The 24,153-nt window shown below is 55.9% G+C and overlaps 5 protein-coding genes across 5 annotated transcripts in view; 3 read left to right on the top strand and 2 right to left on the bottom strand.

Moving 5' to 3' along the window:
• The window catches only part of PTSG_05604 (nicotinamide phosphoribosyltransferase), a 3,560-nt gene extending 2,118 nt beyond the window's left edge, over positions 1-1,442 (bottom strand). The window contains exons 1-5 of the mRNA XM_004993414.1: positions 1,271-1,442; positions 965-1,078; positions 590-689; positions 299-388; positions 101-159 (exon numbers count right to left, since the gene is read on the bottom strand). Coding sequence (XP_004993471.1) covers positions 101-159; positions 299-388; positions 590-689; positions 965-1,078; positions 1,271-1,318 — 411 coding nt within the window. The 5' untranslated portion in view covers positions 1,319-1,442. The remainder of the gene's footprint in view (positions 1-100; positions 160-298; positions 389-589; positions 690-964; positions 1,079-1,270) is intronic.
• Positions 1,443-1,554: 112 nt separating this feature from the next.
• On the top strand, positions 1,555-8,075 carry PTSG_05603 (uncharacterized protein). Its single transcript, XM_004993413.1, has 10 exons — positions 1,555-1,684; positions 1,937-2,917; positions 3,184-4,281; positions 4,656-4,830; positions 5,191-5,827; positions 6,191-6,308; positions 6,554-6,668; positions 6,869-7,008; positions 7,290-7,533; positions 7,861-8,075. The coding sequence occupies exons 2-10, from the start codon at positions 2,036-2,038 to the stop codon at positions 7,965-7,967; spliced, it is 3,516 nt and encodes a 1,171-aa protein (XP_004993470.1). The 5' UTR covers positions 1,555-1,684; positions 1,937-2,035; the 3' UTR covers positions 7,968-8,075.
• A 41-nt stretch (positions 8,076-8,116) lies between these two features.
• On the top strand, positions 8,117-14,699 carry PTSG_05602 (uncharacterized protein). Its single transcript, XM_004993412.1, has 11 exons — positions 8,117-8,561; positions 8,843-8,960; positions 9,259-9,477; positions 9,770-9,990; positions 10,264-10,399; positions 10,644-10,835; positions 11,057-11,548; positions 11,742-11,890; positions 12,057-12,174; positions 12,384-12,593; positions 12,945-14,699. The coding sequence occupies exons 1-11, from the start codon at positions 8,248-8,250 to the stop codon at positions 14,589-14,591; spliced, it is 3,816 nt and encodes a 1,271-aa protein (XP_004993469.1). The 5' UTR covers positions 8,117-8,247; the 3' UTR covers positions 14,592-14,699.
• Positions 14,700-15,124: 425 nt separating this feature from the next.
• On the bottom strand, positions 15,125-20,807 carry PTSG_05601 (uncharacterized protein). The gene is made up of 18 exons (XM_004993411.1): positions 20,664-20,807; positions 20,370-20,520; positions 20,039-20,124; positions 19,819-19,885; positions 19,582-19,667; positions 19,279-19,356; positions 18,966-19,024; positions 18,578-18,696; positions 18,138-18,331; positions 17,736-17,845; positions 17,510-17,575; positions 17,187-17,289; positions 16,944-17,067; positions 16,584-16,707; positions 16,119-16,248; positions 15,850-15,938; positions 15,613-15,671; positions 15,125-15,448 (listed from the first exon to the last, which is right to left on the bottom strand). The coding sequence occupies exons 1-18, from the start codon at positions 20,784-20,786 to the stop codon at positions 15,363-15,365; spliced, it is 1,854 nt and encodes a 617-aa protein (XP_004993468.1). The 5' UTR covers positions 20,787-20,807; the 3' UTR covers positions 15,125-15,362.
• A 164-nt stretch (positions 20,808-20,971) lies between these two features.
• On the top strand, positions 20,972-24,144 carry PTSG_05600 (uncharacterized protein; the record flags this gene model as incomplete). The annotated part of the gene is made up of 11 exons (XM_004993410.1): positions 20,972-21,126; positions 21,316-21,454; positions 21,729-21,826; positions 21,948-22,035; positions 22,239-22,377; positions 22,645-22,726; positions 22,929-23,069; positions 23,356-23,439; positions 23,575-23,643; positions 23,831-23,864; positions 24,026-24,144. Exons 1-11 carry the CDS (start codon positions 21,046-21,048, stop codon positions 24,142-24,144), a joined length of 1,074 nt encoding a protein of 357 aa, XP_004993467.1. The 5' UTR covers positions 20,972-21,045.
• Positions 24,145-24,153: the final 9 nt, after the last annotated feature.

The raw sequence follows: 24,153 nt of genomic DNA, 5'->3' as shown, positions 1-24,153 counted from the left end.
AATACACACACACACACGCATAACACACACACACACACGCATAAACACGCACACACACACACACACACACACACACACACACACACACACACACACACACCTCCACCCAGTTGGACAGCCAGGCGCAGTTGGGATCCGTGTTCTCCACGGTGAAGAGCACTGCCAAGAATCACACACGAACACGAATGCGTGAGTGTCAATGCAGCGTCACACACGTAGTTCCAAATGCACAATAGCTCACGATGCAGCCGTGTTGTCGACAGGGCACCTCACAGCGCATTCACGAAGAAGAGCATACCGTTGCGGGTGGGCACAACCGTGCCTTCTGGCACGGCTTTGATGAGAAGTGGAAGCCTGCCACCGTGCTTCTTCAGGATGTAGCGCCAGCCTGTCACGCCACATGCAGCATAAAGGACGCAACAATACAGTGTGAGAGCGATATGTAGATAGACAGAGAGGCACACAGGCACACAGGCACACAGACGCAGAGACACAGACACAGAGACACAAAGGTACACTCACACACACACGCAGTGATGGCATCAGTATGATTCCACTACGTTTGGTTGCTTGTGGGCAGACTGCGAACCTTCTTCGTTGAAGATGCTGCCATTGCCAAAATGAAGCTTCCACAGCTCCTTTGCTTGCTGGATCTTCTCCTCAGTGACGACTTGACCCACCAGCCATTTCTGCGTGTTGTAGTACAAGCATGTGAGAACCGCCTCAAGGCCTCCGACAGTGCCGTCGCACAGCAAGCTACCAGGCTGTACAGTTGATACAAACACGTGCACACGTGTACACACACGCGCACACACAGGCACAGACACAGACATACCCACACACAGACACATACTCACAAACATACCCACCCACAGACACATACCCACAAACATACCCACCCACCCACACACACCCACCCACACAGACACATACCCACCCACACAGACACACATCCCCGATGCACCTTGATGAGGTACTGGAGGCCGAAGAAGACGGTCTCTGAGAACTTTCCACCGCGACTCTCAAAGTAAGAGTACACGCGCTCCGTCTTTGGTGGGTACTGCAAGTGGTGCGAGACCTGACATACGCCCAAACCAGCAGCACAGAGTGCACACCAACGCAGGGCCAAGGTGATTTGATGAGCAAAGCTTGAAATTGAACGAACATAGCGTCTCTCACATTCCACGACACTCAACAAGGGCAGGGCAAAGCACGGCGCTGTTCGTGGAGCGTTCCCACAGCCTCCTCCCACCACTACTGCCAAGCAAACCTTGTACGAGTCTGCACAGAGCAGAAGGTTGTCGTAGCAGGTGGCCATCTCTTCGCTTGCTGGCGCTGTTCCTTTTGTGCTTCAGCAGTGTGTTCTCGGTGCTCCCCTCACTGCTTGCCTGCCTGCTGAGCTGTCGTGGGTGTTGTGGGCGTGTGTGGGTGTCCGTTTGTTGCAAGCAAATGCTTATGTGGGCAGGCGTGTGTGTTTTCGGGGGTTGGTGCGCGGTGTGGGTACTGACGATTCGTGAATATCTTCATGGCAAATTCTCACAACAAAAGTCACCAGTTGACTGCTTGGCGTTTGGTGTGTCATGGTTTGTTGTTGTGCTTTGTTTGGTGTGTGTGTTGCTTTGATGTTTTGTGATGTGTGTGAGACTTGTTGTCTGACAAGTGGCAGCCCACGTCACTGACCGCGGTAAGTTTACGGTGTGGTGGTGTGTGTGGTGGTGTGATGTGTTTGTGTAAGTGTGTGATGTGACGCACTGTCACATCAGCTTTGCACTCATCAGAACAAAGAACACCTGATCAAACATCCTCTGCAACACACTCGACAACAGTGCTCACTTGTCGCTCTGTGTTGCTTGAATGGATCGTCTTGTCGACCCTCCCCCCACCCACCTTTTTTGTTTTGTTGTTCACCCCTTCGACAAAACACTGCACTCGACAGAAGAAGCTAAGCAATCGACAAGCAAGCAAGCCAGCAGCCCGGCTTGCTGGTCCTCGCTCGCTTGATTCCCTGTGTTGCACCCCCGCCCTCTTCTTCAAGATGTCGGGGATCGCATTCACAGAGCAACAGCCGAGAATGATGCAGCAGCAGCAGCAGCGGCGGCCGCAAGCTCCACAGCAGCAGCAGCAACAACAACACCCACCAGCTCAACAAGCACCACTAGCTCCACGATGGGCGCCACATTTCAACGCACGTCCGGCGTTTGGTGCTCCTTGGATGTCTCACCCACGGCAGTACAATCAGCAGCAGCCACCAGTGACTCGACACGTCACCCAACAAGCACCCTATCATCAAGCACAGCCTCCACAGCAGTTTCTACAGTTGGCTGCACAGGGTGTCCCGCAGGTACAGCATTTGCTGCATCATATGCGCCTGGGCCGTCACATGCAGCAGCAGCAGCAGTATGCGCATCAAATGTACCACCAGCAGCAGCAGCATCAGCATCAGCCCCAGTCACAGTCACAGCCGCCACAGACGCTTGAACAGGCCATGCCGCACGAGCCAGGCCCGGGGCCCTCGCAGCAGGCGGTGTCCCCAGCAAGCTCTCGTGACCAACACACGGACCCTCGCGGGTGGTACGCGCACTCCCCTCCGCAAGTGGGCAAGCCAGTGCCGCCTCTCATGGACCCACCATCAACGCAAGCAATGCCATCAATGGCATCAATGTCATCCATGCCAGCAATGGGCGTGCTGCCCAAGCTGGACGACACATTGGCCAAGACGGTGCAGCAGGCGAGCCTGCCCATGCTGCTGGCTACGCAGCCACCGTCGCTGTTTGAGTGCACGCCGTCGCTGACGTTTGGGCAGCGCACGGTGCAGGATCCCGAGGCCATGACGGAGGACGAGCTTGAGAGGGGTGACCTCACCTTGGAGGAGCCCCGCACCGTCACCATCACCAACACCACGCCGCAGCCACTCACGGTACCCAAGCCCTGCCTCGATGTGTGCGTACGTTTGTGCTGTGCTGTGCGTGTTTTGTGTGTTTGTGTGTTTGTGTTGTGTCGTGTGTGTATCTGTGTATATGTGTATATGTGTGTGTGTCTGTGTCTGTGTCTCTCACTCACCTGCTCACACACACACACACACACACACACACACACACACACACACACACACACACACACACACACACACACACACACACACACACACACACACACACACACACCCTCTTCTCTGCCCTGCAGGTGCTCAGCATTGCTGCGTATGCGCGGGATTTGCCTGTGGAGTGGGATGCGACGGTGCTGCCATGTGACCTCGACCCAAACGAGTCTCTGCAAGTCACTTTTCGCCTGCAGTACCCGTACAAGGAGCCTGACGAGGCGCCCCTGGACACGACGGCTGCGCTGCCACCGCTCTTTGAGGGCACACCGCCGCCCTGGGTGCTTGACCGCATGCAGCTTGGCATCAAGGCCGGCTTCATCGCCGTGCACGCCGTCACGTGCACGGATGTGCTGCTCGGCACGTCGCCGGCGTTGCTGCACACGCGCGCCATCCCCTTCAGCGTGTGCTTCTTCGAGGATGTGCCCGTGAGCCTCGACCTGTTTGCCATGGAGCATGTCCCCACGCACCTGCAGGCCCTCACCACCGTGCACATACCCCAGCGCATACAGCTGCAGCGGTCAGCGATCCGCAACATCCCTGACAGCCGCACCTTCGACCCGTACCGTTTCCTGGACCACCACATCACGGAGGATGCTGTGAACGATGCCCTGGCACGGCTGACCTTCCTCGTCACGCAGCAGTCGAGCCATCACCCAACAGGGGCCGAGCTGGCAGCGCTGTGCACACGCCTGCGCGCGACGCTGGTTCTGGAAGAGGAGAAGCACCAGTCGCAGATGCAGCAGCAGGCGCGCTTCAACCCCCAGTTTGAGATTGTCGGGGAGGAGGACGATGGTACCGGTGGCGGTGGTGCTGATGCTGACAAGTTGGATGACCTTGATGGCGATCCTGGGCGCCCGCTGCACGTGGACGTGTGTGTGCCCGGCCTGCGTGACAGCCGCCCCCGCCTCCTGGTCGGCGACGTCATCCGTCTGCGGTTTGCGCCGCACGTGCCGGAGTTCACGGCCGTTGTCATTGGCCGCGTGCGCCGGCGCATGAGCGAGGACGAGCCGCCACAGGTGTGGGGCGTCCGCTTTGTTGTCTCGCAGCAGGCGCGCGCGTTCCTGCGCATGCCCGAGGCTGCGATGGTGTTTAGCCACCACGCGTACCCGTTTTCCCTCATGAACGCAGCCCTGCAGGACTATGAGTCCATTCCGCCCAACCTCCTCCTCCCTCAGCCCGAGGTCAGCTGCGTGCTTGCGCTCAGGCTTTGCTTGCTTTGCTTCGCTTGTGTGCTTTGCTTACTTCATTCCCGCTTGTGTGCTTTGCCTAGTTTGTTCTATTGGTTGCTTGGTATGTTTCGTGGGTTGGTTCGTCGTACGTTGCACTTGACGTTTGTCTGTGTCGAGGGTGGTCCGTGTGTTGATGGAGCGACAGCTGGTCAATGGATTGTAACATCTTCAATGCCACCTTGACTCTCCTTCTCCGGTCCTCCGTCCTGTGCTTATCCCAATGTTCGCCCAATGTTCACGCCCGTATCTTCTACTCGTCCCTCACGCCCTTGGCCGCCATTTCACCATTCACCCGCCTCCCCCAACACGTGCGGCATCTGAACCAGGCCACGGCTGTGCTGAGGGAGCAGGATCTGTGCTCGCCCATGGAGCTGCTTGACGAGCGCGTGAATCAAGAGCAGCAACTTGCTGTGCGGGCGGTGCTGACTCGCTCTCGCCGCCTGGTCTCCGGCAGCGTCAAAGACCTCCCGCCCCTCGTCATCCACGGTCCCCCGGGCACAGGTTCGGTCGTCTTCGTGGCCTGGGCGTGTGTGTGTGTGTGTGTGTGTGTGTGTGTGTGTGTGTGTGTGTGTGTGTGTGTGTGTGTGTGTGTGTGTGTGTGGGTGTGTGCGGGTGTGTGTGTGTGTGTGTTGATGTGTGTGTGTTGATGTGTGTGTGGGTGTGTGTGTGTGTGTGTGTTGATGTGTGTTGATGCTGATCTGGCTGAGGTTATTTGTGTTAGGCACGACGTCGCCATTTCATCACTTGCTGACGTAGAACCACACCATTGCACGCCATTGCACGTTCCCTCTCCGCCTCCACCTCCACGTTCACATTCCCCCTTCCTTTTCCCCTTTCCACGTCCACGCCCACCTCCTGCAGGCAAGACGCTGACGCTTGTGGAGTGCATCCGACAGCTGCTGCTTGATTACGATATGCGCAGTCACAAGAGGCGAAAGCACCGCAAGCCCCGCATCCTCGCTGTTGCGCCGTCCAACACGGCCGCAGACATCATTGTGGACCGATTGTCCAACACGGAGGCGGCGTACCCGTCCACCAACATCCTGCGTGTCAACTGGTACCAGCGCGACCAGGCGTCCATGGACCCGCGCCTGAGCGCCACGTTTGCGGTGCCGAGCGCGTGCAGTGCCGGCTACGAGCTGCCGTCTGCGGAGCGGCTGAAGCAGGCGCGCGTGGTGGTGTGCACGTGCGACATTGTTGGCCACCTCTCGCACATCACCGGCGATGCCCATCCGATGCAGGGCTTCTTCACCGACATTCTGTTTGACGAGGCGGCGCAGGCCATGGAGCCCGAGGCGTGGATTGTGCTGCGCCTCGCAAGCGCGGCCACCAACGTCGTGGTTGCGGGCGACCACTGCCAGCTCGGACCGCTTGTCCGCTCACCTGAGGCGGACAGAGGAGGACTCGGCAAGTCGTGGCAGGAGCGCCTGCTGGAGCTGCCGGCATATGCGGACTGCACCAACCCGCTCTTCAAGACCACCCTCCTGCGCAACTTTAGGTCTGTCTTCACATGTTTGTGTGTGTGTGTGTGTGTGTGTATGTTTGTGTGTATGTTTGTGTGTGTGTGTGTGTGTGTGAGTGTGCGTGTTTGTTTGTGTGTGTGTTCGTGTGTGTGTTATGTGTGTGTGTGCGTGTATGTGTGTGTTCGTGTGTGTGTTATGTGTGTACGTTATGTGTGTGTTCATGTGTACATGCATGTCACGTGTGTTTGTATACTTGTGTGCGGGCGATGAGGCACTCGGTGCTGCCTTGCTGTTCTTGTGCTGACTGGCCTTTATGTTTCCCCGCTTGCTATTCTTCCCACACGCGCGCACGTGTGTTCACTGCTGTCCCTGTCCCCTGTCGGATTTGAGCTGTGCAGGTCTCACGAGTCGCTGCTGTCTGTTCCGTCGGAGCTGTTCTACCAGCGCGACCTCATGCACTGTGCACGCCCCGCCACCACGCACGCCGCCATCAACTGGGAGCAGCTTCAACGCCGGGTAATGTTCCACCAAAAGTCTTTTGTGCGTGCGTATTTTGTTGGCGATTGCTTTTGTACACGCGTGTGTGTATGTGTGTGTGTGGTGTGGATTGTGTGGATTGTGGTTGCGTGTGGTCGTTGTTTGTGCCAGTGTGTTGCGTGATTGGTTGAACCAGCGTCTAACAGCACGCCAATTTCTGTGTTGATCCCACATGCTTCAACAACACGGCACTCCAAACCATAACCCAATTCCCACATCACCAGGACAACCCGCTGCTCTTCTGGGGCGTGGACGGCGCCATGCAGACGGACTACCAGTCTGGCTCCCTCACCAACCCGGCAGAGGCCGAGCACATTGCCAAGCTCGTCCGCAGCCTCGGTACGGGGTGTGTGGTGTGCTGTTGTGCACATCGTCTGTTGTGATGTGGTGTGGCGATCAGGGCAATACTCCAGTCCAGTGTCATGTGACATGTTCGTCCCACACCCTTTGCTTTTCTCCATCTGCTGCGTACGTTGGTTCTTACTCACAACACTCGCCCTGACCCTCACACACTGGCCTTGCCTTGTTGCGCCGTCCAGTGCAAGACCCCAACGTGTCCATCGCTCCTGATGAAGTTGGCGTGATTGCGCCCTTTCGCCACCAGGTTGCCCTCATCCGTACGCGCCTGCGCCGCATCGGCCTCCGCACCGTGGATGTGGGCTGCATCGAAGACTTCCAGGTACGGCTCCTGCGGGTGTGCATGCGTGCGTGCGTGCATGTGTGTGCGTGCATGTGTGTGTGTGTGTGCGCGTGTGTGTGTGTGTGCGTGTGTGTGTGTGCTTTTTGACGTTGTATGTTCGGCATCATGTCAATGCCCTTCCTCTGCTCATGTCGTGCTGCTGCTGCCCAACGCCACTTCTCTGCTCGAGCTCTCACACTCTTACACCCACACACATTTAAATACGCACGTACACACTCTTACACATACAAACACACACAACCACACACGTACATGAGTAGGGTAAGGAGCGGGCTGCCATCTTCATTTCGACAGTCATCACGCCTGTCAACATTGACCAAGGCTCCGATCTCGACAAGGCGCCTGTGTTGAACGCGGTGAAGCCCTTCAACGTGGCCATTACGCGTGCACAGGCGCTGCTCGTGGTTGTGGGCCATGCAGCGCGGCTGTATGAGATTGGCCACTGGCGCTACCTTCTCAACCACATCAAGTGCAAAGGCACCCTCAAAGGCACCCTGTGCGAAGGTGTGTGTGTGTGCTCTGTGTGTGTGTGCTCTGTGTGTGTAAGTATGTGTGTGCTTTGCGGTGTGCTTTGCGGTGTGCTTTGTGGTGTGCTTTGCGGTGTGCTTTGCGGTGTGCTTTGCGGTGTGATTTGCGGTGTGCTTTGCGGTGTGCTGTGGATGACGTGCATGTTTGATACCTTGGATGTCGTCGTGGCTCAACAACGCATTGCGTTTTCACACACACACACGCACAAACACACACACACACACACACACGTGTGCGCGCGCAAACAAACCCACTGCACTCACCATCGTCACCATCACCATCCTTGTCATTACCCTTACGCAGAGCTTGAGCCTGAGGTGAGCCTTGGCGCGGGCCGGCGCATCAACCGCGACCCCATCCTCAACCACGACATTGACGACGACGACGATGACGACGTTGTTGGGATGTGATGTGTGAGACACATGACATGACAGCGCGGCTGTGTTCGTCTGCAACACCACAAACCGCAGCAAGCTGTGACTTTTCGTTGATAATTTCAATAAATTTCGATATGCACAGCGCCCTTGAAGAAGCCACGCCAGCCAGCCATTCGCGCTGATGCACTTTCTTTCGCCCAACACAAACACCTCCACGCCCACGAACACCCTGAGTGTGTGTGTGACCAGTAGTTGCTGTGTTTGAAGGAGGCAGGCAGAGGAGCAAGCATAGAGACAAGACCAGACGAGGAGGATGCGGATGACGCTTCTGGGAGGCGTGGCTGTGCTGGCCACGCTTGGCGTGATTGTGCAGGCGCAGTTTGGTGACATTCCCACGTGCACAGACGCGGGCATCGACTCTGAGCAAGCCTGCACTGCTGGCTGTGTCGGCCAGGGACTCACATTCAACAGATATGATGAACTTGACAACTTTGGGCAGCTCTGCTTTTGCACCGATGCCAGCGGGAATCTGATGCCCATCTGCCAGCCTTCCCTCACGCCGCCAACTCAGCCTGGCGGAGGCGATGCGGATGACGATGCAGACGCCGACTGCGAAGCTTCTTGCGCGTACGTGCCGTTTGTCCTGGTGTCATCTTGTCATGGAAATGCATGACCATGTGCTCGTGTGTGTGTGTTTGTGATGTTGTGCGCACACACACACACATAATCACACATGCGCACACGCACACGCACGCATGCATAGTATTCTGCCTGCTTTCGCTGCCCTGCACACAGAAAGCGCTATGCACTGGAGCTGCAATTCACACGATGTATCGTTTCCCATGGTGCATGTTTGCACCCACCTTCTCTCAACAATCCAACTGCTGCTGTCCACGTTGGCCCAACAGGGATCTTGCTGCATGTGGATTCCTGTCGGAGTGTGCCGATGCCCTGCGCTGCGTTGTTGAGAACCACGAGGAGCTCAAGTGTCTCGCAGACCCGACAGCCTGCGCCGATGAATGCGATGTACGAGTGTCATGTTACCCCGCACGTTGTGTGTGTTGCTGTGCCACTGTTTTTTGGTCGTTTCATGTACACACAGACACCCACAGACACACACACACAGACACACACACAGACACACACACACACACACACACACACACACACACACACACACACACACACACACACACACACACACACAAAGAGTTATGCGCCGACCCACTCTCACCCACGCACTTCCAAACTTTGATTCTTGTTGTTGTACTCTTGTGGCATAACACCTCGCCTGTTGTTTGTGGTTTGACTTTGTTTTTCACAGCTGATGGAGAACCCAGCCGCGATCGGCTTGGTTGGTTGCGTGCAAACCTGCGACGCCAACGCACCGCTGTGCACCAGCATCTGCACTGCCCTTGAGCTGTCCTGCAGCCAGGATCCCCTCTGCAAGGAGACGCTTGTGTGCTCGCAGGACAAGATTGCCAAAGAGTGTCTGATGGCCGGCAACGAGTGCTCCGATGACATGATCGAGCAGTTTGTCATGGTACGCGCGTGCATGTGCGTGTGCACATGTGTGTGTGTGTTTGTGTGTGTGTGTGTTTTATGTGTGTGTGTTTGTGTGTGTGTGTGTGTTTGTGTGTGTGTGTGTGTGTTTGTTTGTTTGTTCTTGGGTGACTGTATGTGACATGATTCACGACTGGTGCTGCTGCGAATTGCTCCCCCTCCCAGGGGTTCTGGCATCTTGCCTGCACTTCATCCATTTTGCTCATTGCTTCATCCACCTTTTCCCCTTCAACCACCTCACTCCCGCCGCCCGTGTGCGTCCACACCACCAGGAGTGCAGTGTGGTTGTGCCGCCACCTGTCGCAGAGCACGTGCTCCAGGCCATCCGCTGCAACGGCAAGTGCGACATGATCACGTCCACCGTCAGCAGCACCAACCCCCCGCCCGTGTCCACCACCACTGCTGCCGCTACTGCCTCGACCACTGCTGCCGCCGCGACCACCACCATCTTTGGGCCCGGCTCTGGACCCGTCGGCTGCGCCACCCAATGCGCGTACGTTTGACCATACCATGCGCTGAGAGCGTGTTTGTGCGTGCCTTGTCGCGTGTACGCGTGTGCGCTTGTATGCGTGTGTGTGCGTGCGAGCGCGCGTGAATATGTACGTGTGTGTGTGCGTGCATGCGTGTGTGTGTGTGCATGTGAAGCCACATGCGTGGTTTGATTGTAGTGTTACAGTTCGTACGTCTGACTTCACTTCCTCACAACACACGCTTTTTGTTTTGTCATCTGCCATCTTGCATGCATGTGTCCCCTTTGTATGTGTAGTGACGCCTCCAACTGCATGCTTGGCAACGAGTGTGGACAAAACCTCCAGTGCGCCATCTCTGGTCTGGTCCAGGAGACGTGCGAGGACCCCATGTCCTGCATTGACGGCTGCGTTGACAACGCAGACACTTCCCCTGTACGTATTGTCCCCCCTTCTGTCTCTGTCTCTCTCTCTTTGCGTATGTTTGCTTGTCTGACACATGCACACGCTGATTGCATGCTCGACGCTGCTTGTCAGAGGTTTGCGGTGATGTTACTATTCGTATGTGTGCACTTCAAATGACCACGTTCGTGCTTGACAACATTCATTCAATCCCTGAACCTCACCTCACCATCCACCACCATTGTCACCACCACCACCACCATCATCACCACCACAGTTGACGGATGCCCTCAAGTGCACGGCCCAGTGCTCCGTGCCCGATACGTGCAACGCCCAGTGCCTGCTGCAGCAGGGCATGTGCGCTGCCGATGCAGACTGTCTCAAGGTCCTGCAGTGCGCCGGCGAGTTTATCCGCAACAACGACTGCACCACCCCAACATGCGCCGACAAGTTTGACCAGCTCGTCATGGTTGGTCCTCGCAGATACGCGAGTGTCTCTGTGTGTATGTGTGTATGTGTGTCGTGTGTGCTGGTGCGTGCATGTGCGTGTAGCAGCGTGTGACAAGGCAGCCTTATTTGACAAGGCAGCCTTATTTGATCGTTCAGACTTGCACTGACATGTGTCTTTGGTTCCCGCCCAATCCTTACATGTCGATCCATCCAACGCAACCCCTCCACCTGCCGTTACAGCACTGCGCCGACACGACGGGCGTTGACCCGAGTGTGCTGGCTCAGGTGCAGGTCATGTTTTCGTGCTTCGACGCGTGCACCCCCACCATGCCCACCGCGCCGCCGAGCAACACCACGGACGACGACGGCCCGTGCGGCGCGCAGTGCATCGACGACCTCAACTGCTCCCTCGGCACAGACTGCGCACAGTCGCTCGTGTGCATGGCCACGGGCGCCATTGACCAAGCCTGCAACACCATTGATGAGTGCCGTGGCATCTGCACCCACAACGATCAGCTGGCGGCCGACGTGCAAGCCGTCCAGCACTGCACAGACTACTGCGACTTCACCGCCCGTGCGTGCCCGTATGCGTGCGGGATGGTGACGGACGTGTGCTTTGATGACGACAACTGCCGCAAAGCGCTCTCATGCCTCGATACGGGCGTGGCTGAGGCCATGAACATGAATCTCACTGGCGACGACCTCAACAACGTCATCTTCACCTTCATTGACGTGCGTGTGTCTGCGCATGCGTCTGCCTGTGTGCTTAGTTGTGTGTGTGCTTATTTGTGTGTGTGTGTGTCCATGTGTGTGTGTGTGTCCATGTGTGTGTGTGTGTCTGTGTCTGCGTGTGTCCATGGCATACGTTGTTACAGTTGACCGTCGCCACTATCCCTTGTCTTGTTGCCTGCTTGCATACACGCAGCGGTGTTCCATGGGCAACGAAGCTGTGTACAACGTCATCGACACGATTGGCATGTGCCGCATGCACGACCGCTGCCAAATTGCACCCCAGTCCACCATGAGCACCACAACCACCACCACCCCGTTTGACCTTTGCGCTAACCACTGCATGTACGTACCCTGGCATTGCGGCATGGTTGTTTGGTTGGTTGTGCGCTGGCTGTCCATGTGAGAGTGCAAGTGCGTGTACTTGCAAGGTGCGGTGGGGCGCATTCGTGTGTATCACCTCTTCTCACACCCCCCGCTTGCCCATCATGTCCACTCCGCCTGGCTGCAGCGATGAGCTGTCGTGCCAGCTCGGGACGTCGTGTGCAAAGGACGTTGGCTGCATCGTTGACAACGCCGCTGAGCGCAAGTGTGACGACTTTGAGACCTGCTTCGACGTCTGCGACACTGTAAGACCGTCACCGCAACAGTTTGTGTGTCTCAACATGCCACACACACACAATTGCCGGAGCAAGCACGCATGCACATTGACCCAGTCACATCTGTTCTGTTCTGCATGGCTGCTCCTGTTGCCTTCATTGTGTAAACCCACTCCATTAACTCACTCCATTCTTCGTCTTCGATTCTGTGAACAATGACACACCAACACTGCCACCAGAATCAAGATGAAGACATGGCTGTGCTGAACGTTGCGTCGTGCTTCCACGGGTGCGGGCTGGGCGATGCTGTGGGTCCATATTGCGTCGCCTGCCGCATTGAATCCTTCCTGTGCGAGCAAAATGCCGAGTGCCGCGATGCCGTCGAATGCTTCAAGATGAGCGGGTGCTCCGACCTGGGCTGTGACGGCCGTGGAGCAGACATCCTGCAGGTGTGTGTGTGTGTGTGTGTGTGTGTGTGTGTGTGTGTGTGTGTGTGTGTGTGTGTGTGTGTGCGGTTGGTTGGATTGTGTGTACCGCCGTATGCCATCTTGTTTGCCTGGTGTGGTTTTGTGATGGTAGTGTCGACAACATTGCCCTGCAAGCTGTGTGGCTGATGTAATGTGTTGTGGCACTTGCGTGGGTGCTTCACTTGGCAGCGTGAGAACATCCCTTCACGTTTTTGCTGTCTCTGCTTTCCTCAACATCGATGTTTGTTCCAACACTCATTGCATCACCTCATCATCTCATCATCTCATCATCACCTTTCCCCTCCCCTCCCAAACACACGCGATTCCGGGCAGACGTGCACGAACAACCTCGGCGAGGATGTGGTCAGCGCCGTCATGTCCTCTGTCACATGCAGCACAGACTGCATGGAGCCCACACCGCCACCAACGGGGGATGTGACACGGACGCCAATCGCCACCACCGCCACCGTCAGCAGCAGCACCACCACCACACCAGTCGCCACCAAGACTACAGAAGGCAGTGACACCACTACCACCACACCAGTCGCCACCAAGACTACAGAAGGCAGTGACACCACTACCACCACACCAGTCGCCACCAAGACTACAGAAGGCAGTGACACCACCACTACCACACCAGTCGCCACCAAGACTACAGAAGGCAGTGACACCACCACTACCACACCAGTCGCCACCAAGACTACAGAAGGCAGTGACACCACCACCACCACACCAGTCGCCACCAAGACTACAGAAGGCAGTGACACCACCACTACCACACCAGTCGCCACCAAGACTACAGAAGGCAGTGACACCACCACCGCCACAACGGTCACCAAGCCAGACACCAAGACTACGCAGCAGGGTGACACCACCACGACCACCACGACCACCACCAAGCCAGGTTCCAAGACGACGGCGACTGATGTGCAGTCCACAAGCAGCCAAGCCGTGTCCACCCGAGGCCAGTCCACGCGCCCTACTGGCTCCTCCACAACATCAACTGCAAGTGGAAGCGCAAGCACGGCCTCTGCGATGCCAGCGACCACCACCAGCACCACGGCGGCACCGGCTGTGTCGACGACCACGAACGAGGTGGTTGGCTGCGAGGCGCGCTGCTCTGCGGCCATCACGCGCTGCAGCTTCGACACGACGTGCATCCCACAGCTGGAGTGCCTCATGCAGACGTGCAACGGCCACCCAAGCACCGCGTGCACGCGTGTGTGCGGGCTGGACACGAGCGACACGACATTCGGCGCCGTGCACACGTGCTACTCCGACTGCCTCACGCCCGTCAGCGCAACCGTGCTGCTGTCATCCAACCTCACGTTCACTGGTGTGAGCGCCAGCACCGTCAACTCTGCGCGGGCCGCCGTTCTCGCCGCCATTGAGGACTTTTTGTCGTTCCACCCCTTCTTTATTGCCACGCACGATGCCGGCGCACAGGTGTTGTTTGAGTACGCGGTGCTCGTTCCGCTGGATGTCGCCGATGATGTGCGTGCAGCCATCGTGCGCATGAACCTCAACACGTTTGACCTGCTGACGGCCATCCGTGACAACCTCAGCGCCAACAACGCCACGTCGCTCGTCAACGACTTCACCAACTCGGACGTGAGTGGCAGCGATCCGCAGCAGACGGTGTCCATGGAGCCGAGCACGTCCAACTCGACTGCTGGCGTCACCCTTGGCGGAATCATCGGTATTGCAATTGCCGGCGTTGTTCTCCTCGTCATCATCGTCGCTGTTGTCATGCGCTCGCGCTCCCACTCCAAGCTTGGCGTTGCCAGCGCGTACTCAAACCCGTCTGTGCGCGACCCGGCGTCCACGTTTGAGAATCCGCTGTACCACTCGCACGCGGTGGAGACGGACCCTGACTACGACACGGTCAACCTGCAGGACGGCGGCTTTGGGCACGAGGACGGCATGTACTTTGACGCCGCACCACCCATGGACGAGCCAACTTACGACTCGCACGCTTAGAGTCGCTCTCATTTGCACTGCTCTATGCTTCGTTTTGTTTTGTCTTTTCAATTTTGTTGCTGCTGCTGCTGCTGCTGCTGCTGCTGCTGCTGCTGCTGCTGTTGTTGTTGTTGTTGTTGTTGTTGTTGTTGTTGTTGTTGTTGTTGTTGTTGTTTTGCTTTGTTTCCCCGCTCTCCCTTCTTTCTTCTCCTTCTTCCTTTTGTCTCTCCCCCCCCCCCTTTTTCTTTCTTCCGTCCTCTTCCTGTGCGCTGCTCTTTTCCTCTGCTTTTTTTTCTTTTCTTTTTTTTGTTTGCCTAATGACGATCCAATACATGTTGTCTTTCCTCCCCTCTTGTTCTCCCTGGTTTTGTTTTGCATGTGGTTGTGTGCCTGGCGGTGCTGGTTGCTGGTGTGCTTGGCTCGCACCTCCGCTCGCCCGGCACGCGCGTCCTTGTGTCGGCTTGATTCTCTCTTTTGTGTTATCACTTACCTACGCTCCCTTTGCTTTCGTTGGCTGTTCGCTCTGTCTCCCTCTCTTCTCCGTGGTTATGTTGTGCGTAATTGACAAAGTATTTTTGCGTTTGAAGTGACATGGTTGTGTGCTGTTGGGTTTTCCATGTGTGTATCATAGAAACCAGTGGATTTGCTTGTCTTTCCCACTTTCGTACACGAGCGCATACCGAAGCGAGTCACAACGCAAAGCTGTGTTTGTTTGTTGTGTGTGTGTGTGTGTGTGTGTGTGTGTGTGCGCGCGCGCGTGTGTGTGTTTGGTTGCAGGATCGTGGGCCGCAATCACTTGTGCTTCTTCTTGTCCTCGCGGTTTGCTTTGCCCTTCTGGCCAACGCGCTGGCTCTTCTTCGATTGCGTCTTCTTCACACCTGCAGCCAGCACGCGACAACAATGAAGAGCGTTGAGCATTGCAGTGGTGCTGTGATGACAATGTGCACTTACAAAGTGTGTGAGTGTGTGTGTGTGTGTGTGTGTGTGTGTGTGTGTGTGTGTGTGTGTGTGTGTGTGTGTGTGTGTGTGTGTACGCGCTCACCGCTGCGAGAGACGCCCTGGTTCTTCTTGCGTTCCTTGTTGCTCAGCTTGGACGTGTCTCTGAACACATGCGCGCAGTAAGTAGTGGTGCCACAAATGAGCAGCAACACTGCGAACCACCACGGCAAACCGTCACATACTCACGAGAATTTCACAACGCACAGATCATGACACTGCCACCACTGCCATTACTACCGCGATAGGCAGCAGCACATGCTGTCATCGACATCATTACAACCTTGTGCCAGAGCCGCCTGCCCAATGGCCAGCAACATTCTTCTGCGTGAGCTTGGTGGAGCAGTTGCTGCACTGCTTGTTGTCCACGCTCTGCAAAGGAGCGACAGAGGAGGGGTGGGGGGGGGGGTAGGAGACAGAGCAGCGAGGAAGAGCATAACAGTTGGGAAGCCATGTGTGAATGCGTGCAGCAACTGAGACGGATAGGATAGACTGGCAGACATACAAGCACGACACATACACACACACACACACACACACACCCTTGCACACCTGTTCTTGAGAGCATTTGCCGCAGATAACGCGAGAAGCGTGCTTGCCGTCAATTGCGCCCTCGCACCCGGACTGCTCGTGACAAACAGGACAGGGGAAGGCCAGGCCACAACACGGAAACCGGAACCACCTTCCATACCAATGCAGAGAGGCATACGGCGGTGTGTGCGTGCGTGTGTGTGTGTGTGTGTGTGTGTGTGTGTGTGTGTGTGTGTGTGTGTGTGTGTGTGTGTGTGTGTGTGTGTGTGTGTGTGTGTGTGTGTGTGTGTGTGTGTGTGTGTGTGTGGGGGTGTGGGGGTGTGGGGGTGTGTGCGAGTGTGTATGTTTGTGAATTGACCAACCTCCGGAACATGCACGCAAAAGTGCCCAAAGACACGCCATTCAATCTCCCAAAACGGTACAAGCAACGCGCCTTGCTGCATGAGAGGGGCTGTTGGAGCCATCCCACCCCACTCAATTACTGACTTGTATGACTTGCGGAAGTGTTGGCAGGCACCCTGGCTGGGAAGCGGCTGTCCTGCGCTGATGACGTGGGAGGACTTGATGATGTTGCGGCGTTTCGGTCCGCCTTTCTCAAGCATTTGGCTCCCTACATGTGTGTGTGTGTGTGTGTGTGTGTGTGTGTGTGTGTGTGTGTGTGTGTGTGTGTGTGTGTGTGTGTAGGTGTGTGTGTGTAGGTGTGCAATTGTGGAGGGGGGTTCGAAATGACTTGACAACGACAACATCGGTGCAGCTCGTGCAGACCACAGGGGCACACTCCACGCCACCACGCCGTAGCAACGCCAACACCACTGCAAGAGTCACTGCAAGGTCCACAGCCTTTACCTGGCGCAGGCGGCCGCTGCTTCGCGCCGTCAGCGGTAAAGAACGTCGTGGTGATGACGTCGATTTCAACGGCGAGCTTCTGGTGACAGCGGAAGCACGTGCTCTCACACCGCCGCGCCCGCACCTGACATGGTGATGATGACGATGATGACGATGAGAAATGTAGTCAGTGAACATGCTGGTTTCTTGATGTTGTTGCTTGTGTGTTGGTGGAGGTGTTGCTATCACAAGCGGTAAACGCACCGCCGGGGTCTTGAATTCGACATGAGATGAGCAGCCCATGCACACTCCGTTGAAGAGAACGGAAGGAACATCCTGCACCTGACACTCCTCAGTATCAACATAGCTGGTGGGCGTACATGGTGCATGTGTGCGAGCGAGAGAGAGAGTGTGTGTGTGCATGCGTGCGTTCACGTCTGTAAGTGTGTCTGGTTGGGTGTGTACTTGAAGGACAGGGATTCATGCCACAATGTAACGTCAAGACAAACCGAACAACGGCATCATGTGAGAATGGCCACACACAGAGAGAGAGAGAGCAGCCACATGCGTTCATCCATACAACTGACCCCAAGCACTTGTTGCCTTCGTGCACAATCTGAGGCCTGAACCGCGCGCGCTGAACGGCCTTGCACCTGCAGCACATGGTGCATATGTGCGTGTGTATGTGTATGTGTGTATGCATGTGTGTATGTAAGGGTGTATGTAAGTGTGTGTGTGTGTGTGCATGTGCTACTTTGCCCGCCCACTGAATCTACCCCGTCCCTCACCAACTTATGGTGGCACGAGCCTTACTTTGAGCAGCGTTTGGCGAGACTGCATTCAGACTCGTACACGCCCGAGAGCGACGCGTCGAACGGCGTTGCGCACCGGTTGCACAGCATGCGCAGATTCAGCGTATTCGCCTGGGAGAGAGAGAGAGAGAGAGAGAGAGAGAGAGAGAGAGTGTGTGTGTGTGTGTGTGTGTGTGTGTGTGTGTGTGTGTGCGTGCGTGCGTGCGTGCGTGCGTGTGTGTGTGCGTGTGTGAGTGTGTGAGAGAGAGTGTGTATGTGTGAGTGCGAGTGAAGGGCCACAGAAGAGCAGTTGACATGACAGCTGCGACGTCAGTCTTGACAACACGGAATCATCATTAGCATACGCTTGTACGACAAAAAGCATGCACACATACCCACGCACGCACACGCGCGCGTACACCACCTGAAGTGTTGCTATGTTCCACCAAAGCTTGGTTGTCATGTCAATCTCAAAGCCGCGCTTCTGCGGATTCAACTCAATCTCAACCGGGGCCCTCCGGTCTTCTCCATCGTCGTCATCGTCGTCATCGCTGTTGGTACTGTCGTCATCCGATGAGTAGTCGTCAAGTGCGGGGTTGTAGCCTGGAATCACTTTGCCTGCAGGCACAATGTGGCGTGTCGTGTTGGGACAGGAGAACAACGTTAAGCGATTGTTGTGTGTGTGTGTGTGTGTACGTGGGTGTTTGGGTGAACAATTCTGTGTGTGTGTGTGCATGTGTGCATATGTGCATGTGTTGTGTGCGCTTCGCTTGTCAAATGCTCGGCAGTGCACCACCTCCGGCACACGAATCAACCAGTCACGACCTCTGTCATGCACCCCTTTGCAACACCATAAGCGTGCACCTTTTCGAATGGCCTGCCGTTGCATCTCCTCTTCACGCTGCATCTGAGCGAGTGCGGCCGTCTTGTACTGGTGCATTCGCGTCTCCGCCGCAATCTGCCGCTCCAACTCCGCCTCCTTCCTGCACAGTTACAGGGGCACGCAGTGTGCGTATGTGTGTGTGTGTGTGTGTGTGTGTGTGTGCGTGCGTGTGTGTGTGCGCGTGTGTGTATGTGTGTGCGTGCGTGCATAAGTGTCGATGTGCATGTCAATGGTGCAAGTGCAACGCGGGTGAATAGAAGCGCGTGTATGCAAATTGTGTGCATGTGGATAACAGAACACAGACCAGGAAGCGGCTTGGATTGTGCAGTTGCAAACACTTTCACGGTGCTCAGCAGCATAGACACGCACCTGAGCTGTTCCTCGAGTTTCTTCTGCTGCTGTTCGTATTCCGCTTGCCGCTGGCGCTCCTGGTGAAGTGACGGTGGCAATGCCGCATTCACCATGACAATGTAACACAAGCAAAACAGCCAGTCAGTGCCCAGTCAGCCAGTCAGTGCTCAGCCAGCCAGCCAGTCACACACACACACACAGACACACACACACACACGCACACACACACACACACATACACACACGCACGCACGCTCACGCACGCACGCTCACACGCACGCACACACACACACACACACACACACACACACACACACAGAAGCATCTGCACCTTCTCGTCGAGCTCGGCGATGAGTTTGCCTTTGTTGATCAAGTCCTGCTGCTCCAATTCACGCCGACGCTTTCGGGCCTGAGGTGCAGTGGCCACGGGCGCATCGACAGTGAATTTTGAAGAGCAACGGTACATACGCACGGATGCACACGCACACATACACACGTGCATATGTGCATACGCAACTACAAACACAAACGCACACTCACGCACACACATGCACATGTGCAGGCAAGTTAATACGCTTGCTGATGACTGCAAACATGTCACATTGCATGTGAAAAGACACGTATGCATGCCGACCTCCACTTGCTCGCGTTTTCTGTCTCGCTGCAAGGCCCGATGGGCTTGTTCGAGCCTGCGCTGCTCGTTCAATTGCTCCTCACGTGCTGCCCACACGCACAACAGACAGGCAGGCAGTCACGCACACATGAGGATGTCTACGTGAGAATGGTGTACGAACGAGTGCACGTGAGGAGGGGGCGAAGCAAAGCTGCTGTTGAGCAGGACAGCCATGCGATACGACAAATAAGACGGCACCTTTTCGTTCTTGGTGACGCCAGTATGTTTTCAAAGCAAACACGACCGCGGTAATGACAGCAGCACCCTGCGACAGCGCAATGGCATAGAGGTGCAAACGAAGGGTTAGTGCAGATGGGCAAGTATCACCGATGCATGTGTTTGTGTTTGTGCTTGTGTTTGTGCTTGTGTTTGTGTTTGTGAGTGAGTGGTTGAGATGGCCAAAAGTGTGCACACTCACGAGTGCGATGTTGATCACGGTGAGGCGATCCAGAGCGGCTTGGGTGGCGGCGTGGAACACATGCTTTGGGTCAGGCAGTGTTGCGCCTGCGACAGGGCACAGGGTGGGAGGAAGTAGGATGGGGAGGGGAAAGCAGGGTGGGAGGAAGCAGAGGGGAGCAGGGTGAGCGGCTCAACAAGCCCAATACCAGAGGTGCAAGCGGAGGTGCGAGCAGGGGTGCGAGTGGAAGTGCAAGCGTAGGTGCGAGCAGAGGTGCAAGCGGAGGTGCGAGCAGGGGTGTGTAGGTCGTACACACGAACACACACACACACAAACACACACATACACACACCGGTGTAAACGAGAAATGCGCCAACTGCAGCAAGCAACACGACGCCAATGGCAGAACCAATGGCGACAGTCTTGAAGAGCACGCGAACTCCGGCTCTTGTTGGATCGTTTTCATCCGTATCCTTGTTCTTCTTCTTCAGCTTCTCCTTCTTCTACCCTCATCAACCAACAAATCGTGATGAAGCACGACAAAGCAAGCAAGCAAAGCAGCTTTGAGTGTGATCATCATCAGCGACCACGAGCTGCGCCAAGTCATGTACCGTGTCGCAGCATGTGTTGTGCAATGTGCACTGACCTTTTTCTCTGCTGCGGCGGCTGTGGCAGCCCTCTTCTTCGCCAGCAGCTCCGTGGGTCGCTTCACAGCGACCCTGCGACCCCCAGCCCGCACAGCTGTTGTTGCTTTCGCTGTTGTCACCATCGTTGGCCTCGCAAAGGATTGGATGCACAATTAATAACGGATTGAAGCTCTTTCAGCTCTTACAATGCCATCTTAAATGCATTTAGGATTCGCTGTCCCAGCCTCAAATTTTCGGCGCTTGTGTATTTTTTGTGTGGCCAGACAACAAGCAAGCATCATGCTACCTTGTTCTTCTGCTTTGAGTGTGGCGGTGTTGGCTGCAGTGGCGGCTGTGGTGCTGTGTGGCGGCGGCGCTGCTGTGGATGGTGCCCGCATTGCCATGTTTGGCTTCCCTTCGGGGCCCAGCCACCACATGGTCTTCAGCAAGGTCGGCCAGGAGCTCAAGAGTCGCGGGCATGAGGTACGTACGGAACAGTAGCGGGAGGACAGTGATGGCATGTGTGCGAGAGTGTGTTAGGTCTGATGGTGATGCTGCAGTGGTGGGAGGCGCTGCTTTCCTTTTCCATGTGCTTCCCACACGTGAGAATGCACCCACACGTGTTCGTTTGTCTTTGTTCCTGACTTTCACACGCCGTGTGTGCGTGCGTAGATTGTGTTCATCAACACAAACCTTGATGGGAAGCATGGCAACCTGGACGGTTTTGAAGTGTACACTGTGGAGAGCGGCATGTCCACGGAAGAGACACACGCGCTGTTGCAGGACATGGCTCTCCTTGACCCGCTCTCAGGTTTGTCCCGCCTTGCGTGAACAAGAGAGAGAGTGTGTGTGTGTGTGTGAGAGAGTGTGCGCGCGCGCTTTTGTTTCTGTGCACGTGTGCTTGCTCTGTGTACACGTGAGCTGGTTTGTAGTGCGCGTGCCTTCCTGCTCCTCCCACGCCCTTGTGCTCTCGATGCATGCGGTCGCGCACGTTTGATCGAATGTACGAGTGTCTTCTCCTCAATGATTGTTGCACATCCTTGTGCGATTCCTCGCTTGCCACGCATTGCACTGGATGCTCGCAGGCTGGTTCAAGATCTTCGACGTGATTTCAAGAATGTGCACTGCCAAGGCCAACGACGCAGAGCTCCTCAAGCTCCTCAAGGGCTGTGATGCCGTCGTGGTCCGTTACGAGTACCCACACGTGTGCTCTGCATGTCGCATGGTCGTGTGAAACCCCTTCACTTCTACTGTGCCGTGACCAGAGCTCATGCGTCCGATGTTCTGCGTTGTGCCCTGTGCAGGTTGATCCCAACTACATGTGCTCCCAGATCATGGCAGAAGCAGCAGGGGTCCCAGTCAACGTCCACCTTTCCCCAACAAACTTCTTCGGTGTGTGTGTGTGTGCTTGTTTGGGGGTGGGGAGTGAGTGAGCGTGTATGTGAGTGAGCGTGTATGTGTGTGAGTGTGTATGTGTGTGTATGTGTGTGAGTGTGTGTGTGTGTGTGTGTGTGCGCATGTGTGTGTGCGAATGTGTGTGTGTGTGTGTGTGTGTGTGCACTGACGTACAACACCACATCCCACGTCCAAACCAGATCCGTTCATCAGCATCCAATACGGCGTGCCCATCCCGCTCGCCACTGTTCCCCACATGGGCACCAAGTACAGCCCCGAGATGACGTTTCCACAGCGGCTGCACAACGCCGTCATCTTTGCCATCGACTACTACATCAGGTGTCTGCCACGAGCATCAGCGGCATGGGATAGAACGTGTGCGTGTGTGTTCGTGTGTCTGCTTGTGCATGCGTGTGTTGTGTTTTGTGTGTGTGTGTGTGTGTGTGTGTGTGTGTGTGTGTGTGTGTGTGTGTGTGTGTGTGTGTGTGTGTGTGTGTGTGTGTGTGTGCATCCTCGCGCTCATGTGTGCACGTTCGTATCCATCCATGGCTCCATCTTCCGCTCCGCCTGCTTATGCCCATCACCCCTCCCTCTCCTGGACAACAGATGGTTCATCATTGAGCCAAAGGCCAACGAGTTCCGTGCTCAGCTCGGGCTCTCCGGGAGCTTCTTCAAGACCTTCCACAACGTGTGGTGGTGGTGGTGTTGTTGCTGTTGTTGTTGTCATCGGTGGTGGTGGTGGTAGTAGTGGGTGGATCGCGAATCGTACTTGGGGATTGGTGTCGCTTTCATTGCACGTGCCACGATGGCCATTGTGGCTCATTCCTCACACATAACACACACACACACACACAAATGCGAACAATACACTCACACACACACACACACAGGTGACTGACGTCATCTACCAGACAGACTTTGCGTTTGAGTTCCCGCGTCTCATCACGCCGAGCGTGCGGATGGTCGGTCCGATTCTCCCAGAGCCAGCCGTCCCGGTTCAGGACGCCAACATCCGTGACATCCTCGACAACGTGTGTGTGTGTTGTGTGTGTGTGCAACTGTGTGTGTGTGTGTGTGTGTGTGTGTGTGTGTGTGTGTGTGTGTGTGTGTGTGTGTGTGTGTGTGTGTGTGTGTGTGTGTGTGGGGGGTGTGGGTGTGGGTGTGTGTGTGTGCATGTGTGCGTGCGCGCGCGCGTGTGTGTGTGTGGCCTCTGGTCTAGTGGTGTGGACGGACTTGAGTGTATCAACCATCACAAATCATTTTATTTGAATGGTGCATGCGCCCATCCATGTTCCCTGCCTTGCACGTGCGTGACAGGCTGAGCACGGTGTTGTGCTGGTGTCGTTTGGCACCATCGCTCGCCTTGAGGACGATCAGGCAGAGATGCTCGCAAACGCCTTCGTACGTAGACCAGTGCTGCACATGCACCCACGATATCTGCTGTAACGGACATGCATGTGGCTGTGGTGTCTTCGCATATCATACTCCAACTGACATGCACACACACATGTGGACGTGATTGTTTTGCCTGTTCAGGGTAAGTTGAAGCAGAAGGTGATTTGGAAGTTCAACGGCAACCGGCCCAAGGTCGCCGACAACACCCTCGTACGTCGCGCTATCGTGCTCGTTTGCACGCATTCATTCAGTGATGTGTGCGTGTGCGTGTGTGTGTGTGTGTGTGTTTGTGGCTTGTTGACAAGTTCTCTGCATTCGTGTCTCGAATGACTGCCAACACACCTCATTCATCACATTCACTTACCCTCTCTACACTCCATATCAAAGCTTATCAAAGCTTGTCGACTGGGTTGAGCAGAACAACGTTCTCGGTACGTGTGTGTATGTGCGTGCGCGTGTGATTGGTTCAGCAACTTCAGTCTATCGCATTGAAATGAACGCAGCTCAACAGCTGCTTTGAAATGGCACATTGTTCACCCCTCAACCCATCCTCTAACCCGCCTGCCCCCTAATCCCCCCACCCCCGTGCCAGGCCACCCGAATGTGCGCGCTTTCGTTGCGCACGGCGGCGCCAACGGCATTTTGGAGGCTGCATACCACGGCGTGCCCCTCATTGGCTTCCCCCTCTTTGCTGACCAGGTCCGCTCGTGAACATTGTGC

This window comes from Salpingoeca rosetta, assembly GCF_000188695.1.
Source record: "Salpingoeca rosetta unplaced genomic scaffold supercont1.13, whole genome shotgun sequence".
NCBI lineage: Eukaryota > Choanoflagellata > Craspedida > Salpingoecidae > Salpingoeca > Salpingoeca rosetta.
This window is presented reverse-complemented; position numbering and strand designations above follow the sequence as displayed.